Source organism: Drosophila innubila (genome assembly GCF_004354385.1).
Source record: "Drosophila innubila isolate TH190305 chromosome 2L unlocalized genomic scaffold, UK_Dinn_1.0 4_B_2L, whole genome shotgun sequence".
Lineage (NCBI taxonomy): Eukaryota > Metazoa > Arthropoda > Insecta > Diptera > Drosophilidae > Drosophila > Drosophila innubila.
Window position 1 is genome coordinate 14,228,936 of NW_022995372.1, and position 24,986 is coordinate 14,253,921.

The following is a 24,986-nucleotide window of genomic DNA, read 5'->3' on the forward strand; positions in this document are numbered from 1 at the left end:
CGAGACTTCAAATGAAAATTCATTTAGTGACGTAATTAACAGCAACATTTGTAACTGAAAATCGTGTTGCAGAGACGCAGACAGATAAGATAAGGCAGCTGATAAGATCTTAGGCAAGTTGCGTAGCTTCCAAATTGAATTTCAAAGTCAACAAGCAGACTTACAAGTGACTCGACAACAACAAGTCCAAAACTCTAAGCAAATTTTATAGATCACAACTTTTTGGCCACGCGCTGTGCCAGTAAAAATATTTAGCCATATTTGGATACCTCTGACCAAATTCGGTTAGGCACACGAAGTAGATTTGAAAAGAATTCAAGTATTTTTGATATTTTTCGGACGAGGTGACAATTCAAATGTTTTGCTGTCAATAGATATTAATTTTGTGTTTTTATGGCTTGTTTTCGACAAGGACGTGGGTTGCAACTACTTTGAAAAGAATTCAAGAGAATGAGACTAACGTCTATCGATAGGGTTACAGCTTCCGCCTTTCAAAGATCAGACAACATCAATAATGCCTTGATGGGACCATCGACCAATTAGCTGACAAATTACAGATGCCCAAAGAACGAACAATGAAACAGCTTTGTGCACTCATCAATCCTAAAAGAAGAAACGACCCGTTGATCAGTCAGGGTCAATGTGTTGCATGTTATTTACACCAACTGACAACTCTGCAAAAGATGAGAGTCGCCTGGGATAAACAACAATAACAATTATGGGTTTCTATATGATCAAATAAATAATTTTATGATAATGCTAATAACAGCTTGCAACCCGCTTCGAATGAACCTCAGCGAGTGCAGCGATCTGGCAACGCTATGTGAAGCCCCCGTATAACGGAAATACTCTGGATAATTAAGACTCGGTTTTCTTCACAGTTCGCCGGTCTCTACTTAAAATATATTATATATTGTACAATCCATTTTGTTCGCACTCAATTAAATGTCCAACTGTGAAAGCAGATGCATAAGAGTATATGTATCTATAGATATTGTATCTGTATTTATTATTTTGTTATATGACGTGGGTTACGCTTGGTGCTGGCTCTGGCAATAAATTCATAATGTCATTACTTATAATATATATATTCTTGAATCTATTCTATAATTAATCTTATTTGGTTTTTAATTGCTCTCTTTCTAGGTGAGTTCAACTTTTGTATTCCCTTCTAAATGACGTCAGTAAGTTACATTCTTCAGTATTTTAGCTCGTAATTAATTTACTTTTAGATTTCTCAGTAAATAAATGCATAATTCTACCGCGTTAGCTTATCAATAGCACGCTGTGAGTAATATTTTTAAGGAAGTTTTTTATCAGTGTACTCACATGTGAGTCGAGTATATCGCGTGAATACTTTTTACCGGTTTGCTTTTGATTAATTATGGGTGGGGCGACTTAAGTATGCAGGAAGTGATTTAAAGACACGAGAGAGAGATGCAATGCCAGAATGAGGAAGGAAAAGAAAAGAGTTGTTAAATTAAAGTGTGGGAGATAATCAATTAAGCAGCCACAAAGCATAAAGTAATATGGGAAATGAGAGTGATGAAGCTTCAGAGCTGGGAATAATATTGGATATATAATTATTCGAGAGTCGAGAGTTAGTCCAAAAATAATGCTTTTATTCTAAAACGAAAAGTCTTTTAATATAGGAAGCAATATGTATAAAAACGATAGTTATCAGACAGGTAGCTAGAAAAAAGCATTTAACTACGCTTTCATATAAAGATCGTACTCCCAATTAAATAAAGAAATATAAATGACTAAATACAGAAAACTGAAATTAAAATATTAAGATGTCAAGTAAAATGAGCAATTTAAAAGATCATTCTTCCAATTACCTCTCTTATAGCGCCATCTTACTTTATGTCCATTTTGGTTTTTAGAGCTTATAAGCTATTAAAATAAAGCTTCAAGTCTACACTTTCGTTTGGCCCCCAACAACTTTGACTTCATTTGAGCATCGACTTTCACATGTTTCTTCTATCTGTCTCTCTATCTCTATTGCTGCCGACTTGCATTATGTTTTGGTTTATAGCCTCACGATCTCTGTGAGAAGACGCTGCATGGCTTTTGCAAATTACTTTCATTTTCAGCGTATACGATGAGTTTCTGTTTTTGTGGTTTTTAGAAATTGACAGTGGAAATTGCATTAACGAGTCGTTGACAAACTGCCAACTGGCAACAGGCAAAAGGCAGCAGAGGAGGAAGCTCTTAAAATGTAAGTCCAACTTGTGGACAGCTGAGGAGTTGTTGGTAGTACCACTCCCCAAAAACTGTTGGCCTGGCTAAGTGTGTCATGCAAATTGTCGTGCTCATTGTCAGACCGACTGTCAGATAGACAGACAGACAGACAAGACAGTCTGTAATTTGATATTGTCATTAGTTTAGTGCGCGCACTCGACTGTGGCTGGAGAGTACTCGGACAAGGAAGTATCTTTGTATCTTTTACACATGCGATGATGACGACGACGACGACGCGCTGCACTTGACAGACACTATTATGTTACTGTGAGTGGGTGGTGTTGGTGGTGCTCTTGGTGCCTGCCTTCCATACATTATGCATGCCATGACGCTCATTAGTGCGGCTTGTTCCACAGACTGGGGGCTGCTTTTAATGGGCCAAAAGAACAATAGACTTAAATTGCCCTATGGCACATTCAGTCATTGACGTTGTCCGCTCTGCGTATCCAATGCCAAGCCAACAGTTCTTTTTTTTGCCCTAACTTTCCATTGCCACGCACAGCTGCTAAATTAGCTGGAAAATCTCAAAGTGTTCACTTTCATAATTTCATCAAATTTACGCTGTTCTCAACATTTTTTTTTCCATCTTCTCAATGACAAAACTTTTAAATGGTTTTCGCCTTTGAGCGATTGCATACAAAGCACTTTACTGAAATGTCAAATGTCATATTTTAGTCTCGTTTCATTTTCTATCTTTCTACACAATTTGGAGCTTTTTCCATCAAAAAAAAAAAAAAAAAGTATAACAAAATATTACCCAATGATTTCGCAAACGTCTGAAATGCCTTCCAAGTGCTTCGGCTAGCATAGAAATTATCTCTTTAAATGAAGAATGACATTTTTAGTGGCCCATTGAAATGGCAATTGAGTTGAGAAGTAGAAGGAGAAGAAGTGTTGACAGTTTGCTGTAAACTGTTGAAATGTGAAAGCAACTAATTGGATAGAGTACTTGCTTGGACTTTTGGAAGCAACCCAAATACTAACGAGCTAACGAACTGACAAGACACATTTCCCCCGAAAATATTTAATGGAAATAGTTTCTAGTAACCAGTTCCAACAAGTAAACACTTCAGCAATTGCGAAGAAATATTCCATTAAGATAGCAATACATTGTGTATCAAGTTCCGCTTTGCTGAACTGGTTTATTGACAAAATGACTTAGTTCCGCAAATTATTAAAAACTGCAAAAAAAGTTAGTAAAAAAAAATATTGATAAGTATCTGTGGAACAAGCTCATTTTGTCACTGCTAAACTAGTTCAATTGTCAAAAAGTACAAGTTCCGATTTAACTTTTTGTCTTTGCTTTGCTCGCTTCAGGATTTTATTAATAAATCTGACCTGACCACTTATGTGAACTAGTTCAACAGTTAAATAAAGCTGGCAATGTTATTTATTTCAAACAAAAACCAGTTGTGTGTCTACTAGAAAAAGAACCTGTAGTTTTTAAAAAAATTATACCTATGAGCGGAAACATAATATAATTATGGAAAAACAGAATGACATTATAATTGCCTAAGCAAACTTTGCATACCTTAAATTTAGTCTAATCGTTCAGCTCGAACATTAATCAAAATTAATTTTAATAAAACTCTGTCATAAACGTTACATAATGCGATGCTTCGACTGTTGTGGTCAGGCAGGTGTCAGACAACCGTTAAAAAAATGCTTAGACAATAGCAACTGATTCAACAATAAACGCGAAAAATAACGTAAATAAGCGTTATAAATACACATGTTTAATAGCTCTATCTCCCCTTAACTTCCCCGTCTAGTTATCAACTTTACGATTGGTCATATTAACGAAATTTATACACTCGTCTGCCAAGCGAGACCGCAATCGGAAAAGATGAGCAATAACAACAACAACAACAACATAATCATTAACCGCAGGCATTTTAATTTATATGTTTAAACATGAAACAGAGAAAAAAAGATACAGTCTGCATGTTATGCATCCAATGTCATGACAGCACCATTTGCATCCATCAGATACACTTTTCGCGCTTACTTAATTGTACAAATTTGCATACAAATCACGTACATTCCCTTACCGCGTGCTGTATTTATAAATGCAATCATTTGCCAAAAATTATTTTTTTTAAATGTTTTAAAAATATTTTATATTATTAACAAAACGATTTGTTGAATGAATTTGAAATTTGCGTCATTAACACTTCAGGGCGTTGTCATTACAGTGCAGATCTCATTCAGTTTCGACTATGATTCACTTGCCACTCGATCTCCAGCAGCCAAATCCCTGGGTATGAGTAATAAACCCATTGAGTTGAGCGCGTTATGGAAATTTATGGCAAATAAAATACTTTCGCTCAAGTGAGCAATGCTCTCTGCTTTTTTGTATCTAATTCTCTGCCTGTGTTCGCAGCTGAGCATCATCAATTAGTCATTTAAGTATTCTGTCGTAGGCATGAGTCTACAATGTCTGGTATTTCTACTTATGTGTTCCCTTTTTAGCTGTTTAATGACTGAATTTAAATGAAACGTTTAACAGTTATTTTCTTAATTACTCTTAAAATCAAACAAATTATTTTAGTAATATTTAAATTTTTTGTTTTGTCGACTTATCAATTTTTATTTCCTATTAAGACCTTTTAAGTTTAAGAAGCTGGAATTTCAAATATTATCGTTGTATTTTGGATTAGAAAAGTGAAATTGCTTAAGTATTTGATTTGTACAACTTATACTAATTAATTTAACAAATATTTCAATTAAAATGTCAATAATTTGCAGATTAACAGATTAACAATTTAGTCTTAAATAAAATTCGTTAACATCTAACATTTCCAAAGTTAAGCACTTTACAATAATTACAAACCTCAAGCAACTTTATCTTTCAATTGCTAATTTGGCCAGAAACAAATTGTAACTTAATTGCAACTGTGAAATGCTTTAAAAAATAACTCAAGCTGCCACAAACTTAGCCTTCAAAAGTGGCCAAGTTGAAGTTTTTCTTTGGCATTTCTTTCTTGGTACAACAATTAAATTAATTGAATTTACGCTTTTGGCACATTTAATTAGTCGAAAAATAAAAATAAATAAACATCACAAAAAACTGACACAACTTCATGCCATGAGAAGCAGTGAAATTGTAGCAACGACAACCAAACTGACAAAAACCACTTGACTTGAAAAAGTATCTTAAAGATACGCGCTGCTTGCGCACTCAATGGGCGACAACAACAAAACACTAGTTTAATATTCATAAACCAACAACAAAAACAACAACAATGACAGACAATAATGACAATTGCATAAGACCAAAACTTACAGATGACTGGGAAATATGGAGAGAGAGAAAAGCTCACCCTTTTTAGCCATGTTGGGCAATCGGTGTGTATAGTTCGAGATACAAACAGAGCGACTATTACAACAACTGCAGCTGCTTCTTCTTTTCATTACTTATTATCATTATGATTGTGCTGATAATTATTATTATTATTATTTGGTTCATTATTTGTATTGTTGACACTGTGACATATTTCCAGATAGTAGCTAAACAACTTTCCCAAGTTTTTGTTTTTGGTTTATATTTCTTGCCAACATTTGGCAACATATTTAAGTCATTTGAAACGTGTTAATGTGCCGCTGAGCTTCTGAGTTTTTCAGCCATTACGACATGGCCATAACCCGCTCAAAAAAAAACAAAAGCTTGGCCAGGTCTCTTAACTTTTTTTTAACTTTTAATTGTGACCATCAACTTTTGCAAGTGATACTGTTGGCAACTGGAAAACTTTTTTTGGCCTTAATTTAGAGTTGAGCTGATGGCACTTGCGAAGTTTTTTGTGTTAATTAAACTACAAAGCTCCGCTAAAAAGGGTTAAGGAAAACTAGCATAGAATATGGTCAGGTAAAAGAGACAAAAATAATCAAGTTTTAATTTAATAAGGAAAGTTTAAGAATACATTTTTCTAAATTCCAGTTAAAGCAGACTTGTCCATTAATAATTGACAAACATTTCACAATTGAATTTTCTTCATTACTTCACTCAAATGACAAATTGCTAGCTTGAAATTCTCATTCAAAGCATTTCACAATTTGCAGCATCACTCAAAAAGTCCATAATATGAAAATTGTAGAAAATTTTCCGCTTCTTTAGCTCTGGTTTTTCACAAGTGACAGACTAAATCCGTAGACCAATTTTTTTTGGTTTTTTTGCTCACCCCGGCTTTGACATTGACACAACAACTTTTACCAACCTCAATTACAATCAATCACATATGTTGTATTTGGGTGTTATTGTTGTTGTTCTTGTTTCTTTTGTTTGTGGCCAAGCATTATGGCTCGGTGCCAAATGTCCCCAGCCAGAGAGAGACGTGCGTGTTGCGTGGTCTTGGCCAACTGCCTACGGCCAGAAATTACAATAATGATAAACGCCACACATACTCGTACTCGTATACAAACATCTCGAAGACAGCTAAAGTTTTGGCCTTAAGTAAAAGCAACGCTTAGTGCAAAATTTCATTTATCATGAAGCAGAGGCTACAGCTCGATATCTCCCCCTCAATACCCCTGACCTTTTACATACTACGAATGACAAAAGACTTGCCGCAGCTATTGTTAATCATGATTGCGATGATGAAGATAATGACAATGATGATGCTACGCTGGAAGATGCTGGCTTGATAAATCTTTCGACACAAGTTGCAGCACATGTTTTGAGCACTTTTCCAAGTCAAGATTTCACTCTCGAGGCGATGTCCAACAAAGTGGTTAAAACCAACTTGTTTTCGCCACATCGCAAATGTCACTTTTTCTAATGACCAAACTTGACCAGCTTTTCATTTTCATTTGCGGAAAAGCGTCGCCTTTAATCAACTAAGAAAAACTATACGAGTCTATAGAAAAATGTTAATTATTAATTTGTTTTGCCTATAAAAAAAAATATATATCTGTTCAATTTGGAGCAAGTTTACGATGTAAACTGATACTTGATTTCGAGTTTGAGTTTATGTAGCAGGAAGCTAAGGAAATACAATTTAATGTGAAAGTTAAAGTTGAGATATTAATAGAGATATATTTTTATGATATTTGAGATGGCATCATAAATATGTACAAAGTAATAATACAAAGATTAGATAAGTGTTGAGGAAATACTAAAGGATGTTTCAAAACGATAAAGTAAATGTATGAAATGTATATTGAAGTTTAATCTCAACTACCTGTTAAGCCTAAGCATGAAGCATATAAAAAGTAAGTTGCTAGCAAGTACAAGACATGCTACTTATTGGTAAACAAGTGACTAAAATTACCATAACACTCGAAAGTGTAGTTACACATGTATGACGACTATTACACAAGTTGAGCTAACAACAAAAATATTGATCATCGAGCTATTTATGCGCTGGTGCTCTCAAGTGACCCACTTGAAATGTGCCGTCCATAAACAATGCATAAAAATCAATGAAGCTTACGAAATGTTTACCGCCCATTAGCACATCAAGAAACAACATCAAAACATAAAAATGTAAAGAGAAAAAATGACTTTTCTCACGGGCACCTCAAGTATCTCAACCTTGGACTGGCCTCACTGCAACCTCAGTTTCAGTAGCCACACACACACACACAGAGTAGCATTTTCTATAGAGGGGGTCCTTCAAGTGCACATGCTAATCAGCTGCGGAAATATGAGACGTTTTCTGTATATGACATGTGTGACAAAGCAGCAGAAATAAGTACTCAAATGCACGCATGTATGACTTCAGCTCAGTCGGAAAGGTACATTGTACTTGGGCGCTACAATGTTATCATTTAAGTTAGTTGGCGACTAGTTATATGGCTTACAAGTAGGGGAAGACTTCTACCCAAGAGTTGTCAGTGGGTCAGTGCAATGAACTCACACTCTCTGAGAGTTTCACTTAGAACTTTGAAAATCAATAAACTGCAGCCAAGACAAGTCCAGCAATTTAATTATTCATAAACATTTAGCAAACAGGACACTAAACTGTTTTTGTTGTTGTGGGTGTACAAGAAATGAGGAAACATTTTCTAGGAAACTGCAGCAGGTGCCAGGAGCACAACAATGTCGTTTTGTCATTAAGGCGCCTTCTGCCTTCCATATTGATGTGTGTAGGTGTGTGTATTGACTGTGTGTGCGCTGTGTGCCAGACAATTTGTCTTTCTTTCAATCTTTTTGGCATGCATTACCCTTAATGAACTGCGCTCAGCTCCGACAAACTGCAGCAATCGTTACCTGCATAATTCCGAGACAAACCTTTTCTCTCGTTCTCTCTTCATTAATTCTCCATGGCATTAAAGCAGAAAACAAGCGAGGAACCGGGTGCTATTATAAATAATTGCACAAGAAAATAGGTAAAAGAGGCGAAAAGTTTCCTACAATGTCGCTGAACAAGAGAATTGAGAGCCAAGAACAATAGAGAGACATTCACCTGGCACAGTTCTCACGCTGCGGAACAGAAATACATGTATCTGTATCTGTGGGCAGGCTAAAAGTGAACAGAACTACACTCGGGTTAGGTTTCTGATACACTCAGGGGAACTGGGCGGTGAGCAGAGATATGAACGAGTGATAAATGTAAGAGAATGAGGTGTAAATACTACATACTACTATATCAGATCTTGGCACAGACTTAAAGGGTTAAGCTCTGGAAAAGATAAGAACTGTTAACAGTTGTCAAATTGTTGAGACACTGGAAAAGTGAAGGTCTGCAAATTGAAAACTAGGGAGAGTGTTTAAAATTGTAGAAGCTATATGCTGTACTGAAAGAAAATAATAGTGCTTAGGGGTGAAACATTGTTTACCCAGAGATTGAGATTTTTTTTGCACAGATGGAGAAAATAATACAAAAACCAAGATGAAGTCTGTAATCAGTTTAAGAAAACTCTAGAGGTAATCACAGCTGTCTTCTTTGGCTTAAAATTGTAAAACAAATTGAATTTTAATTGTTAAAATACAATATAACTAGAACTACAGTTTGAAGAATAGCTGGGTTCGAACCCTGTCATGTTTAAAAAATTCTGCAACTTATCTGTTCTGTTTATTCTTGAAATGACTCATAAAAATAATAATAAACGTAAAAAAAAATATAAAAAGAAAAAAAACTGAGTAATATTTTAATTATTTAAATTATTCTTCTTCAGAAAAATTCTTTGAAATTAATAGATTTTCAAAAATTATCATTTTAAAAAGAAGCACAAATGCGTATGACATAACTTTGATTAACCAAAATGTTAATGTTCCAACACTCTCAAATTATTAAATAACCTTACCAAAACAATGCAACCAATAGATTTACAGTCCACTAAACAAACACTGTTGAGCCTCTTACACCTGCCAGCCATGTTTATGAACTTCAATGCAAATCAGTCAAAGTCAAAGCCAAAGTCAAAAAACCCATTTAATGGCCAAACACAAGCACCATAGACGGCGCGTTGCTAATCACAACCAGCTATGAAATTTTCAAAATGTTCAACGAACATTTTTGAAAATAAAACAACAAGAAAACGAGTGGAAAGCGGGAGCAATAACAACAACAACAACGACAGCAGGAGAGCTAAAAATGATTGACAGTGAATTTAATTGAAGCATTGAACCTGGACAAACTCTGACTGACGACTGATCTCAGCTGAGTGGCAGGCAGGGTAGAGGGTGAAGGGTGAAGGGTGAAGGTTGAAGGGTGTAGAGGGTTGAAACTGGGCTTATCTACGGATTGAGCAGAGCTCATACGTCTTTTGTCAACGCTGCGTTCAATCAAATGGTCTAGACACACACGAAGCTGTGATGACAAAAGAGCTGGTTAACTGACGTTTACACTACCTGCCAGCTAAGCTAATTTGCTGCAAGAGGAAAGATGGAATTCTGGGTGGAGGGGGGAGGAGGAGGAGGAGGAAGCGCAGCATATCAAGATGAATGACACGAGCATTGACCACAAATTGTGTGCACGGCGGTCCAAGAGCTGCACAAATTTTGACCGAATGCTGGTGATGATGATGATGATGATGAAGATGATTATGATGTATGAGAAAATGTATCTGCGTATCTGCGGACAAGTTACTACAGCACTTGACAAACTGCAGACTGAACCAATTACTTCGAATGTGTCAATTTGTTGACTTGCAACCCTCATGGTTACTCCTCGAAATATTGTGGTTGCCTTTCGGCACGAACTGTTTAACATTTATCCGCCAAATGCGCTCACACCTTTATTTGCACCAAGCGCCGGCTAAAAGTAGCTGAAAGATGCAAGATACTTTTGTATTAAGCTGCTGCGCACTTTACTTCACTTCCTCAAAAGTGCTGTGTATTTAAATTGCTCATCAAAAGTGCGAGTTAATTCTAATTTACATAAACAATTAAAGGCAGCCAGGCAAAAAATAAAACAATAATTAAAAGAGCAAAAATAAAATTGAACCGCAAGTGAAAAACTGAAAGCGTCGAGACAACAATCGTGACGCCCGTTAACTGTTTAATGCGACAATTAAAAAAATTATTGCTCATACGCACTGGTGAACGCCTGACCTTAGTACTGCCACTGTCACTGTCGTTCAACTTGACGCCCACACGCGGCAGCTTACAGTGAACTACCCATAAAAGCAACAATCACAAGCAGCTCTAGTGACAAATAAGTCGTCACTGGCACTCGACTTGCTTTTGTCATTACTTGTTACTTATGTTGTTCTGTTTTGTTTTGTTGTCGTTGTTCTCGTTCCACATGATTTGTTTATAGAACTCGTTTTCCGCTCATAAATATATTTTTAAAGCAATTTTGGAATTTTTCGCTTGTTGCAAATTTGAAAAAAGGCTATAACATAATTGAGCTATGAATAATTCACACTTGTGGTGCCAATATTATATATATTATAGATATTTTAAAAGTGTTTCTATTTCAATCTATAAATAGATAAAAATGTTATTAAGATTGTCAGTGCTTTCTACTATATAGATACATAGCTTTTACATTAAAGATACTTCTGATACTTTTGCATATTTTAATTAATTCACAACCTGTTCTTCTCTCTTTGCAGGTGAGTTGAAACCACAAAAAGCTGAAAAAACTGGGAAGAAAAAAAACAAAAGGTTGAAATAAACATTTTCCATTACAATGCGCTGACTCTCGGTGCCAATAGGCCGTCAGTTCTTATCAAGATACATTTGAACAAGCCAATTTAGCCCTGGACAAGCAGACAGCAATCCGATCTCCGGTCAGAGCCAATGTTTGGTAACAATTTGTGTGCAGTACAGTGTTTGCTTTTATTTTTTTCGTGCATTTTGGGCGCTTCAAATGGTTGCCAATTTCATTTTTGGGGTTTGCGATAAGACCGCAAAATATGACAGGCAACAGCACGAAATGAACGAATGAATTCGCAATGAAGCAGAGAGCTAAAAAGGGAACTGAAACTGTCCATTCCCCTTCCCTTCCTCTCTGTCTTTCTCTCTGTCACGCTGTGCGTTCGTGTCTAGTAAAAATACCAAATGGAAATAGAAGAAAAATTAAAAGAAAAGACAGGAAAAACAGAAGAAGAAGGAGGAAAAGAAGAAGCAGAAATACCAATGCTGTCGCTCGCATGTGTTGTGCTCACTACGTGTTCATGTTAAATGTCATAATCAGACGCAGTCCAACACACCGCTGTACACTGACAACTATAAGTATCTAGATACAAAGTTGCCACTCGACATGTTGCATAAATGTAAACAGCATGCGAAATAGCTTCGCCTTCGCCTTTGCACAAAAGGGGGCGTGACCTCAGCTTAGCTCAGCAACGCCGCATGCTTACATAGTTGTAGCTTTGTAGCTAATAGATACAAAGATACAAAGATACACAGTGCTACAATGCAAGTTGTACTTCTTTGCGAATTACTTGGCCTGTCATCAATTGCAGCTAAAATAAAAAAAAATAAAATAAAATAAATTTCAAGACATATCTAGCCATAATTTCTGCAGATTTATGCAGTGGTTCTCACAACACAACCCCAAAAAAGGCATTCTCCGAGTGCGAGTATCTCATCAGCTATATCGAGCCCGCATGACGCCATCGCATCTGAGTTGAGTGCCTGCACAAATATGCAAGGCATGTTTTTCACAAAAAAAATATATAACGCACATTGAAATATTCAATTTAGTAATGCGAAGTTTTGATGCTCTTGTTTAAAAGGCTTTAGGCAAGTTTCAAAGTAACTCAATTCGTCATTATTATAAATTGTGATCATTTTGAACATAATATGAACCAATAAATACTTTGAGTTGTGACACTATTCTGTAATGTGCGTTATGTAAATAAAACGTAATTCCTATTTAATTTAGACCACTCTTTATTAATTTATTGACTGTCTCAATTATTTTTCACTAGTTTGAAATTTAATAACTGTAAAAAATAGAATTTAGTTCCTGCTTTGCATATCTGAAGATTTTATATTTTAGTTCCTTACTTTGTCAGTTCCACTCTGGTTCATTTATAAAAATAATCCCAACTTTAATAATAATAAATACAGAAACCCGGAAACGCAATGAAAGAGCATGAGTAACTCAAGGGCTGTTGCGAAAGACCTTCTATGATTTATAATTAAATATAAGTCCCTTTAAAAATAAGTACATTTGCATATATGTATGTATATGTACATTCGTACGCATATAATAATCGTATTCTTTTATAACCGCAATTAATTAATGCATTATTTGAATTTTTAAAAATCTTTCAAATAAATTAGAATCATTTTTAACGCTAATCCTAAACGTATAAATTCTAAGTAAATTCAATTTCCTTGAAATAACTCAAGTTAGATGACATCATTGTAGATATTCATATATCATTTCTGAAAGAGTATCTGCAGATTCCTATTTCTACAGCTCACCAACACAAATACAAAGTACACATGGACGGAAAGACACACTGTTTTTGGCTTTGCCAATCGACCGACACTTCCTGGCCCAAGTTCAAGGGCTTCCCTCCTTCCCTCCTTCCCTCCTGCGCTGCCCTTGCAACTTCTCATCTGCCACAGATGTTGGCACATGCATAAATTCTTAGCACTTTTTTGGCAGACCTAGCGACGCCTTTGCCAGCTCCATAGACGACAAGCAACATCCAAGATGATGTATTTTTTTTTTTCTTTCATTTCTGAGAATATCACGAAGAACAGCAAAAAATGCTTGTACCTCTTTTCGTTTATTTCGCATGTTTGTTTCTTCTTTTCTGTTATTTTTGCTCTTTGAACGCTGCAGGATCTTTATTCGTGCGAATGGATCCATTGAGGCCTCTATGTAGATGGTTTTTGGTTTGGGCCGCCCCATTGCGAAACTGAATTTGTGTGACGGGCAGCCGAGTTTTCTATTGCAATTTAAATGACTTTTGAATGTTCGAATGTCAGTATGTGTGTGAGTGTGTATCTGTGTGTGCACTTATGAGCTGCATGTGGCATGTGGAAGCATTTCAAAGTTTTGCACTCTCAACATGCCCAAATATGTGTGTGTGTGTGTGTGCTTGATAACGGTTTTTGAGCGGGTTGAGTGGTTTGATGTATTGCGAGTGGTTCTCGAGTCTCGAGTGAAGGTCAATGGGGTGCTTTATTACATCCCCTTGAATTATGGCTATATAGAACAGCAGGAAATACTAGAAGTGCTCTTCCAAATGCGAGATGCATTTAAGTAGGGCAACCTTCAAGAGGACGCAATAATGGTAATTTTTAAACTGTGCTTTGAGCCTATGACTTCAATGTACAAATTCCTCGAAAAAAAATATTTATTTATTAAAATTTTTCTATATATAACAGCAAGAAAAATCAAAGAGTTTTTCCTATTATGTAATTGAAAGAACTTGAAAGGTATTAATTTTGATAAAGAAAACTACAACAAACATTGTCTCGCAATTGGACTTTATAAAAAAATTTGGATATTCAATTTTCATAGTGACAACAGTCTGTTTAAATTCTCTAAAGACTTTTGTAGGCTTCATTTCTTTTAATTTCTCTGCCTTCTTAGTTTTAGTGGTATTTAGGTTCTTGTTTGAATTTGAATAACACATAAATTCTAAAATAACCAGTCTTAGTTCCGCAAAGAATTACAGTATTGATTTTAAAACCATCAAGCTTAGCTAAAATTATTTGGTTTTTATGCTAAATAATGAATATAGAGTAATAGTGGCTTTAGATTTACAAATTTAAATAATATGTTTAGATTAATATGCTAAGTTATTTAAAGAGATTTCAGTCGATTAAGGGGCTGCAAACATTTAGGCTCCAACTTATAGAGAAACATATACAGTATTGTATTGGCAAACCTGACAGACAACACGTCACTTGGCTGCCACGCCCACAGTTCAGAATGTATTACCAAACCATAACATTAGCAACAGCTTAAACACATACTATGCTCATAGTCACAGTCAGGTCTGTGTAAAACAACCAACGTTTTTTAGGTTTCTTTTTTTTGCTGATGCCAAAAAAAAGAGCTAAGAAAAATCTCAGAGCGCTTTGAAGGTCGCCTTATTAACACATAAACCATAAAAGCCAGTCGAAAACAAAAAACCAAAAAAAAAATAAAATAAAATAAAAACCGTAGGCACATGTTTGGCTAAACACAGTAAGACCAACAACAGCAACAACAACAACAACAAGAGCATTAAGAAAAATAACAACTGGCATTGCCTGCATAGAATTGCCCACATGTGTGTCACGTCACGGCAGACGACAACAGCAAAAGCAACAGCAAAGCAACAGCAACAGCAACAGCTCTAGCAACATCTACAGATACAGATACATTTACAGCAACGGCAACAGCTTCAGCTACAGATACTTTTGCCGCGCAGATACTTTGCGTGCTCATGTGTAGAACCATACACAATGGACTGGGCTTGTTTTTGCCATATGTGAAAAATGTTTAGGCGGTCTGCCGCTGCCACTGGCAGCATGAAAAATATATTTTTCGCTCAGAATTTTTGAATAGTCGTCAATGGAAGTTGCTCGTTGTCGGTGGTAAACTTCGTCATCGTCGTCGTCGTCGATGTTGTATTCGCGCTTTGGTTTCTTCTTATAGCTAAATGTTTGTTTAGCAGCGCATAAGAATCATTAGTGCTGTGTGTGCTTAGGAATTTCGAAAAAGAAACAAAGAAAACCCCACAAATTGTCGCGACAAAAGCAGAGAAAAGCATTAAATGCCTATATGCATCGCCTATAAATCGGTATTTATAGCATAGTAAACAGACCATCTTTTATAGGCAGGCGTGTCATGATCTTATCAACGGACTTTTACTGGGTGAGCTTAACATATGTACCATACGTGTATCAGTCAGGTCTTTAGTTTATTTTCAATTACCGTTGTGCAAATATTGAACAATTTGGCATCAGTTTGCCAACTTAACACATTGTTGCAGCATTTCCAGTGTGTTGGGAAATTCAATTTCATTCCAACAGATTATACTTCTGACTTGACTTTTTCATAGCGAAATCATAAAATGTTTTTTAATATTTATTTATGCTTGCCGTTGTTTGCCTTTTGATGTCGACAACGACAACCCATCCAACGCTCCAACCATTGAACGATCCAACGATCCAGCCATCCATCCATTCAACCAACCAACCAGGCAGTCATCCATCCAACAAGCAGTCATAAATACTTGCTGTGCTTTCAAGTGGCAACATGAAAAAAATTAGAGAGAAAAAAAATGTAGAAAAGTATAATAAAAATTATAAAAATGCGACTCCTACACTACCTTTGAGTTTTCCCTTTCCCCCGCGCTCATTCTCCTTCTCCTTCTCCAGTCGCGTAATTTTCACACAGCTCAGTTGAGTTTTCCCCTCTTTGTGTGTGTGTTCTTTTCACTGATTTTCAACATTTGCCAAAGTAGTTTGTGTGAAGATGTGTGACTAATTAAATTATAAAATTAAAAGTTTTTAATCATTCATATTTATTTTTGCAAAAGTCATTGACTCAAGAGGCTTTGAAGAAATTGTTTCAACTGCAACACTGTTTGCAACTTTTCAGGTATTTGTTGAAAAGATTTATGATATGAATAATAAGATTACAAAGTACAAGCTACTGCTAAAAAATGTCTTTGTAATTTAAATGAAAATGTTTCATTTATTTATAATTCCGGATGAATATGAAAAAGAAAGCTAATAGTTTCAAGAAATTGCTAGTTTCACAAATATATAAAATTCTACAACTAAATGTATCTGATAAGTTTCAGTTTTTTTGCTAATCATGAATTTGAAGTTATTATAGAATTTGTTTAGTTATAGTTACTCTTTTTGATCTGTATCTGTAGAGTTTAAGATACCCAAACTTGCGGAGCTTCTGGTCTAAAACTTTGCCTTGTTTATAAGCTGTTCATATCTTCAATTGTTAAATTTGTTATCAGCTTGCACAATACAATGCAGATAACATGGAGAACGTTACCTGAATATTATCATTTAGCTACTATTTTACTGCTATTCAAAGACACATTCGTGCTATCAGTGTGCAAACATCATTTAAATGAGTTTATTTTTAATTAACAGCATGGCGAGGCAGACATAAACAAACTTGTAGATACATAATTTTAACTTTGTTAAAGAGAAAATAATGCACCATGATAAGCTGATAAGAAAATGTCTTGCGCTAAAGTTTACTTTTTATGTCGATTTGACTTTGATGTTGGGCCCAACTTTTGGCCAGGTTAAGAGCTGTCTCCCATTGTCGCTCTGAATAAATTTCTTATTTTCCCGCGCCTAAAAAACAAACCAACAAGAAAAAATGAAGACAAAATTATATAACCGCAATGCCCCCATTTTCATTGCATTTTATGTCATTTTTTTTATTTTTTATTTGTTGTTGGGAAACTCCAGCGAGTGCAGGAAGCTGAAGTATCAGACAAGTTGGAAGTTTTACGAGCGCGCTTTTTGCTCAATGATGAATTCAAGACGTCGCCAAAATTGGCACGTAAATATGTCTGGCATTTTTTTTTTTTTTTTGGCTTTTGATATTTATTTGTACTACTTGTATTATTATTGCAGTCACAGTCTGTGCTGCTTACATAATTACCGGGTCTAGTCTGACCAGGCCGGCCTTTGCCTTTTATGGCGCATTTTTAGTGGTTTTTAATTGGATTGGCATACGAAAAAAATTCCAGCATGTTGAATGAGATTCAAACTGGCAATGGCAGTTGGTACTTAGAGCTGTATAAAGATCTAAGCTCTTTAGAAAGAGTCGTGATTTCAATATATAACTTCTTGTTCTGAGCTACCCACAGGCTCAATACAGTTTCGAGAGGTTTTAAAGTTTTCTTAATACATTCAGATATTTCAACTTGGTTGCGTTACATTCATTCTGATTAAGAACCTTTCTAATGTACTTAGATATTCGACAGAAAACGATAAAAATATGTTCATATGTAGATAAATTAAACAAGGAATTTTTAAGACATTGGATGATTATAATTTGTGAATTTTCTATTTTTAGTTATTCATTCGACAGAATTCGTTTATTTAGTTCACTTTTTTCAAGACTTTTTTGATAATTTAATTTACAAATTTTAATAAAAATTGTTTTGCCATATTTATATTGCTGTTTATTCAACTTAATTCATTTGATTTATTCATAAATGAGATAAACCAAACTTAATCCAATTTTGATAAATTTAATAATAATAAATCTAGCCAAGGTTGATTACTCAATAAGTGACCCTCGCACTGCATCTTCAGAGACTTTCAAACAGACGCACACACTAACACACACACCTACACACCCATTTCAATCAGACGCCAACACAGAACGGTGCCAATCTCTGGCAGATTCTGACGCTCCTCTTTTCTTGGACCCCATAAATTGTGAATGTTATGTTGGCTTTGATTTCGGTTCACGTTCAGACCCAGCAGAAGATCTTACAAATATACTCATACTTAAACGATTATTATTGAACAATTGTGTCATCATCGGTGATTATCTTCAATCTGTTTAGCTTTCAATTTAAGTTTTGCAGCCTGATAGTAATAGTTGAATGCACAGTTTGATTGATTTAAGACAGTATCAAGTTAAGAGTTGCAGTTACAGTTTTTCAGCTTTTAGCACACTTTTTGCCATAAAAATAACTCACAAAAAAGTCGTTAGACTCCCAATATTCAAAGGCCCACAGATGCGTGTTGAACAATTATTCGCTTTATTTCCGTTCCCAGTCACTCCACATGGGGCACAAAAACAACAAAACAACAATCAACAAAACAACAAACACATTAGATACGTTGTGCTTTGGTGTGGCCATAATTTACATGCACAGAACGTGACGAAAATTTAATTTGATTTTTTTAATTTTTTTGTTTTATTTTTTTGTTTTTCAAATTTTCTTTTAAAGAAAATTTATTTGTTTGTTGTTCTTTTTTTTTGCTTGTCTTTATTAGTAAATGTTGTCATAATTTTTTTGGGACTTTATTCTATTATGGTATTAGTATATAGCAGATGAAGGTGATAATGAGCAAAAATAGGTCAAGCATATAAAGTATTTATGAGCAATAACAACACAGAAAAAATAAAGCATTTAATAAACTGACTTACTATCATGTGAAAAAATTCATGAAAGTAAATATGTTATTTAATTTGAATTTTAAATTAAATATTCATCATTATGCTAAGCAGAATAATTCTAAAATAGAGTATCTTTAGTATCTTAACTAGCTGATATACGAGCATCTATAAGCGGACACACATTTTAATCAAGTTAAGCACTTAATATTCCGCCCACAAAATGGTTCCAATTTCAGGAACTCGGCCGAAACTCATTTGCTCATTAAATTCAATGGTCGCTGCACGTTCCTAGCCCCGAAAGCAAAATCCACTCATCCTCAGTCTATCTGCTCGTAACTGAACAATAGTTTTTAATGTGCTAAATTAAGTTTGGACTGACTCTTCTCCCCCTTTGGAGAAAATTACCCGCACAATTTCGTACGTTCTTTCCCCATTTTGTTGCCATATTGAATTTGAAGTTAGCCAAGGCATGCCTTTTGTTCCTCCTCTTTCTCTTACTCTTGTTGCTGTCGTTGTTGTTGTTGTTTGTGTCTGGACGCTTAAACGTGACTACCGTTAATTTGGCCAGAACCTTATTTAATGCTCTGGCCAAAAGCAAACTGGCAAGAACTTCTACTTAGATTGTGTGGCTGTGATAAAACCAAAGACTGAAGACGAAGCTTGAACAAAAAAAGTATCTTCATTTTCGTTTGGTCAAAATATAATACAGCGTGTCAAAGATTTATCGCTTGAAAAGTATTTCGAATTAAGCGAACGCTTTGCTGCTGCTTTTTCTGCTGATGATATCATTTCTCAGATTTGAGATTTCAGATTCCAAATTTCAATGTGCATCTACCAAAATTGTATCTACAAACTTAAAACCGATTGATGCGCATTCCCCAATGTGCCGGCTTGGCCTTTTAGAACCCGATTGGACACCGCCCCAAACGATAATTCATTATTTGGTATTCCGATTTATGCTTTTGTCAAGTCGAAAAGCCCGTTAGCGCCCCGCATTGCCGTATGGATTGATTTCGTTAGTTTGTTTTGGCCATAAGCATATCATTAAGCCTGTCCGCTTCGGGCCATCGAGGTAGCCACAACTAACCGCCGAGTAGCTATTTTTATGGCTTTATAATGAACAGCCTAATGTTTGACATTTATTTTCTGCGCGCATAGGGACAAAGCTGGTGATTTGGCTGCTGTGGTCTCTTCCCATTTAAAAGAAGCCAAATGATGATTGAAGCCATTTGGCATCAAGCTGGGTTATTTAAAAAGCTGATAACAGCAGGTAGCAAAACATTAAAGGGTTACATTTAAGGAGAAAATAAAGCTGCGAAAAAATGTACAAGTAAAATGAATAGAAAACTAAAGAAAATAAGTGATTTGACATAGATAAAAATTCAAGGTATTAATATACAATTTATAACAAAGTATAATTTATAAAAGAGTGCTTACTCTTTATCCCTTTACAGTATTAAATTCATTTTAATCTTTTAATTTGCATTTTTCACCATCATTTTACAGCGTCGTATTGTAGCTAATTATTTGAAATAAGTTAATCACAAATGCGTAAATCACATGAATTGTTTATTGTTAATTTAAGCGTAAGCCACAAAAGATTAACCCATTATAATTGCCCAGTTATATCAAGTATACGCCCTCGCATAAGTATAATTTAACTTGCTGCGAAACATTTGTTAATATTAAAATATTAAAACACAACCCTGTTGGTAATAAATTTCCAAGCCAACAACAACAACAACAAACCGCACAAAAAAAGACATACCAAACATACCAAAATGGAATTTATGGTGCAGCAGGCAAAACTTAAATGGGTGTTGGCGGCTGGGGGATGCTTTCAGATGGGGTTGAGTAGGGGGGTTGGGGGACTGAGAGCGGCGCAAGTGGCGGCTTTTTAAAGGAACATTAATCATAGCTCATGGGAGCCAGACCGAGCGGCTTGTTGTTGCTTAAATTATTTAAAGTACCATAAAGTGCAAGGGGCACAAGAATTATGACAGCCGCTGTGACAGGCAGCCAAAAACAGCTGAGCCAACGCAAAGAAATTTTTATCACACTTCGTAATTTGTTTTCCAAATGTGCAAATTCAGTGAAAACTAACTCATATGCACTCGTTCGTATCATTCACAGCAATCTCTGTTGGCGGGTCGCATTCCTGTGGCCTCCATGACGGGTCCCATTAAACGTGGTCTACTCTGGCAGCAGCGGGATCGTCTCTTCTCGCGCTGGAAGGAGAGGTAAGCAAATCATAATTATTCACTTTTAATTCAGAGATTCAAGGAAAGAAAAAATAATATAAAATAAATATATATAAAAAATTTAATAGCAATCAATTTTAAATATCTTTTAGATATCTATCTATTGGTTGTTATAGACTATATTTTTCAATTTCGCTAACACTTAAAATTTGTTCTAAAGTAGAAAGACTTTTTTAATAATTTGTTCATATTTCATAACATATCTTAAACTTTTTATGAATATACAGATATTTTTTTTAATATTTATTTATTTATGCACGACTAAAAGCAGTCGGCAAAGAAAAAATTACCAAGTATAAAAATTAAGTTAAAGATTAAAAATACAAATACAATTAAAAATAAATTATAAACTGTAAAGAAAAAAAATTAAAGTTAAATCTGGGGCAAGCAAAAATTATAAATGATCCAACATTTGTTGCTAGGATTGGGGAAAACCCAGAAAATCTATAAATTTGCAATTTCCTAATAATTTTCTCGATAAACATGTTTGCACTTTAATTCAACATTTTCTCTGAAAATTATTCATATTTTCTTTAAGTGTATGCGTGCATAAATTTGAATCATTTTCGAATATAATATGCATTACCTGGCGAAAAATTGTGAAATTTAACAACCCTCTCTCGAATTTACCGGCAAATGTATGCAAATTTATTTACCGAGGGGGGGTTTGTTAATTGCAAAAAGCGCATAATTGACAGTGGCTGAAGTTTACGTTTCGTATTCGAGCAGCAGAGATGCAAAATGTGAATACGAAATGTGAATGGTTTTACCAGCAAAGTGAGTGGGTGGCTATATCGGTCCGGTTAGTCCACAGATGGCTGTGCTTTTGTTATTGTTTTTGTACATTTAATTGAAATTTAATTACGCTGCATCAAAGTGTTCATCTCTTTCTGGTGGATCGGTCTCTGAGCTGGTAATTACGTTTATCGGCACATTTTTAATTGACAGTTAATGGCCACTAAGCGCAGCTATCAATTGTGAATATTTGATTGTTCGATTGCATGAAATGTGCATTAAACTGAAATGTATTTGGTAACTTCATGATATAAATCTGATATTTCACCGTATTAATGAACTAATTTTATTGCTTTATTTGAGAAAAATTGTATATATTTTAAAATTTTCAACTAATTAAAGGTACTAATAGTTCTTCCTGTAAAGAAATATGAAATATTGGTAGATGTAGATTAACAGAAATTCTAACTTTATTTTTATAGGAGAGTGGAATTAATTCATTTTTTATTTACGAAAATAAAATATAATTTGACATTTAAGGTAAAAATGTCTATATTAATCTTATGTTGGTTAGTCCTCCATCTTTCTGCTCATTTTAAATTGGAACTTATTGCCAATCCATTCACTTCCTGATTATCGTTTTTCACATGAAGTGTATACTCCAAAGCTTCTAGTCATTAAGTTCTAACGGTCTGAATGAAGCCTCAACATCTATAACAAGCTCAACTAATCACTGCAAGTCCATTATTAGCCATCTCAGGCAATGGTTAAGCAATTACCCAAACTAAGTTCGAAAACATTATTCGGTTTTTGCGAGTTTGCCTAAAGAGCTAACGAAAACATTTATCGTCTCTGCTTTTGGCCACGTTAATAAGCAGCTGTGAGCCAAGAGCCCAGAGCTCAACCAACTGCCGTCTGCCAACTGTTGGCTTGGGAGTGAGCAATTTGGACCGTCTTTGTTACCTAAGCAAAACTGGCTTATACAAAAGATTTGTAAATTATTTGAAGGCGTTTGAAAATTGGAAAAACATTTCTTAGTGCCTTTGCCCAAAAAGTTTTAGCCATAAATAAATCGTTGGCTAAAGTTTTCTCTAAGCAAATACGCATATCTGAAGCCATGCATTATTAAGTTTTGGCAAAACATAATTTATGTTTTATTCGCAAATCAAACGCGAATTTTGCACATTAATAAAATGCTTCTCATAGCTGCAACCGAGTCGATAAAACATTATTATCATCGTCTTTTGAAAGCCATAAAATGTAAAGTCGCTTTGAGTCGAAGTTTGAGTATCTCAAGTGTTAAGCGTTGACTTCTTTTTTCATTTTGCTGCATGATTTATTATTTATTAATATTATTTATTTCAGATACTGCGGGTGGCCCATTGTGTTGAGCAAGGGGAAGGGGTTGACTTTTGGCCAATTGTTGCAGTGGCAATTTTCAAGCTGTTGCTTTCAAGTTTTTTTTCCTTTAAATAATTATATAACAATGATTTTTGAGTGAATCTTTGGCCAATTGACCTTTAAAATATTGGTCTGGCCTTAAAGTCTTAACAATTATTTCGAATTGTAATATTTGCATTTGTATGTTTCTCTTTTATTGCAGATACTTTGTGCTCACCCGCGACTATTTGCATTGCTTTAAACGTGCCTCAGGATCGGCCAATGAACGTGCCTCGGATATGGGACAATTTATATTTAAGGTAAGTTAAAGTAGGTCAAGTTGACAGCAATGAATTGAAGTTCGAGTCTCTGGAAGTGTTCAGGTTTAACAATGAAGATGGTATCGGTAAAGGAGATTTGAAAGTATGTATATATTTAATAATAGCCAAAAATATAGAAAATTTATTAATTTAACTTTACTTGAATAATTTACAATTTAAATTAATTTCTTTAAGGATGATTAGATATATTAATATTTTGTAAAAATGAATTTAAAACAAACAATTTTTTTTATATTACTCAATTCAATTCCATACTTAAATGTTTCGTCACTTTTGTCACTCTACATATCTGCATCGCTAAATCTTCAGCACGTTTCTCAATTACCCAAAGTTCTCCCATACAACTTGACCAGGTTTTAAGCTCACCCAACAAATAACAGATACAAACTCACATCTCACGCTTATTTACTACGCATTGTAAAATTCTATTACCAGAGCGGGATTTATGCCAAGCATTATGACAACTACGAGTATAACTTTGTCATACTCACAAGTATTATGACTGAATCGTTAAGGGGAAGTGCAGAGTGGATAACTTTATGAGACGGCAGTAGGACACACCTTTAAAATGCATATATAAATTCAGTCCCCACTGAGTCTGACACATAAAGTCACGTTTTGCCGTGTTGAGGTCTCCTGATAGAGATCGTTATATTAAAAAGGGGGAAGGAACAGAAAAATTCTTATTGATAGCTCGGCAAATTGTGCGTAGCATATAGAGAAATTCATGTATTACTTAGTGCATTTTAGTGGTAATTTTCCAGCGACTTTGTTACACTTGTTGGGCACACACTTTCTCATTAAAAATTCCCCCGACTTCCTGCTGCACTTTTCCCCCTTCGCTGTGGAAGAACTTCATTACCATGCCAACTTTTTGGCAAACTCAACTAATTGGCTAAAACTTGCAGCTACTGCATGTTAATTTGCCTAACTATACTATAGCTATCGGTTCGTCCCATATGAGCCTGGCCCACTAGCCCAACTGCCACTCCCCTCCATCTCGCACAACTATACCATTAAAACAAAACAAATACGAAGCTTAAAGGCAACTGAAAAAACACTCACAAAACAGGAAAGCAACAATAGCAAAAAAAAATTTAAAAAAAAACACGATTGCAATGAAATTGTTACTGATGTTGTTGCCGTTGTTTTTGTTGTTGTTTAAACAAATAAGGAAAATGCACATAAAACTGCAACAAGAATAAAAAAAACACAAATGCCACTTAACATGCACACAACAACAACAAGAACGACTGTAAAGAGATCATGGGAAAATTGCTTTTATTTTTGTTACTTATACACAACGTTTAATTTTCATTTAATTTTCTTTCTTGTCTTTTTTTTACAAAAAAAGCATCTACAAAGGTAACTTCAATAAATAGCCAGCAAACATTGTTGTTTACACTTCACTTTAAAATTAAAACACATTTTAAAAGCAGCAACAAACATTTGCTTTATTGCGGGCAATTTTCCAAAATAAACAATTTGCGATAAAAAAAAATTTGGAAATTAATGTGAAAAAGAACCAAGTTGGGAAGTGCGAAAATACTTTGGGAGACAAA

The 24,986-nt window shown here is 34.9% G+C and overlaps 1 protein-coding gene across 5 annotated transcripts in view; it reads left to right on the forward strand.

Annotated features, from left to right (window-relative positions):
- The window catches only part of LOC117779923, a 50,744-nt gene that overhangs the window by 17,802 nt on the left and 7,956 nt on the right, over window positions 1-24,986 (forward strand). For 3 of the 5 annotated variants that reach the window (XM_034616267.1, XM_034616270.1, XM_034616268.1), the window contains 2 exons: window positions 20,841-20,947; window positions 23,307-23,403. In XM_034616267.1, the coding sequence (XP_034472158.1) occupies window positions 20,841-20,947; window positions 23,307-23,403 (204 nt within the window). Of the gene's footprint in view, window positions 1-15,197; window positions 15,465-20,840; window positions 20,948-23,306; window positions 23,404-24,986 lie in introns of those variants that run through there. The other 2 variants (XM_034616271.1, XM_034616272.1) reach the window with 1 other exon arrangement.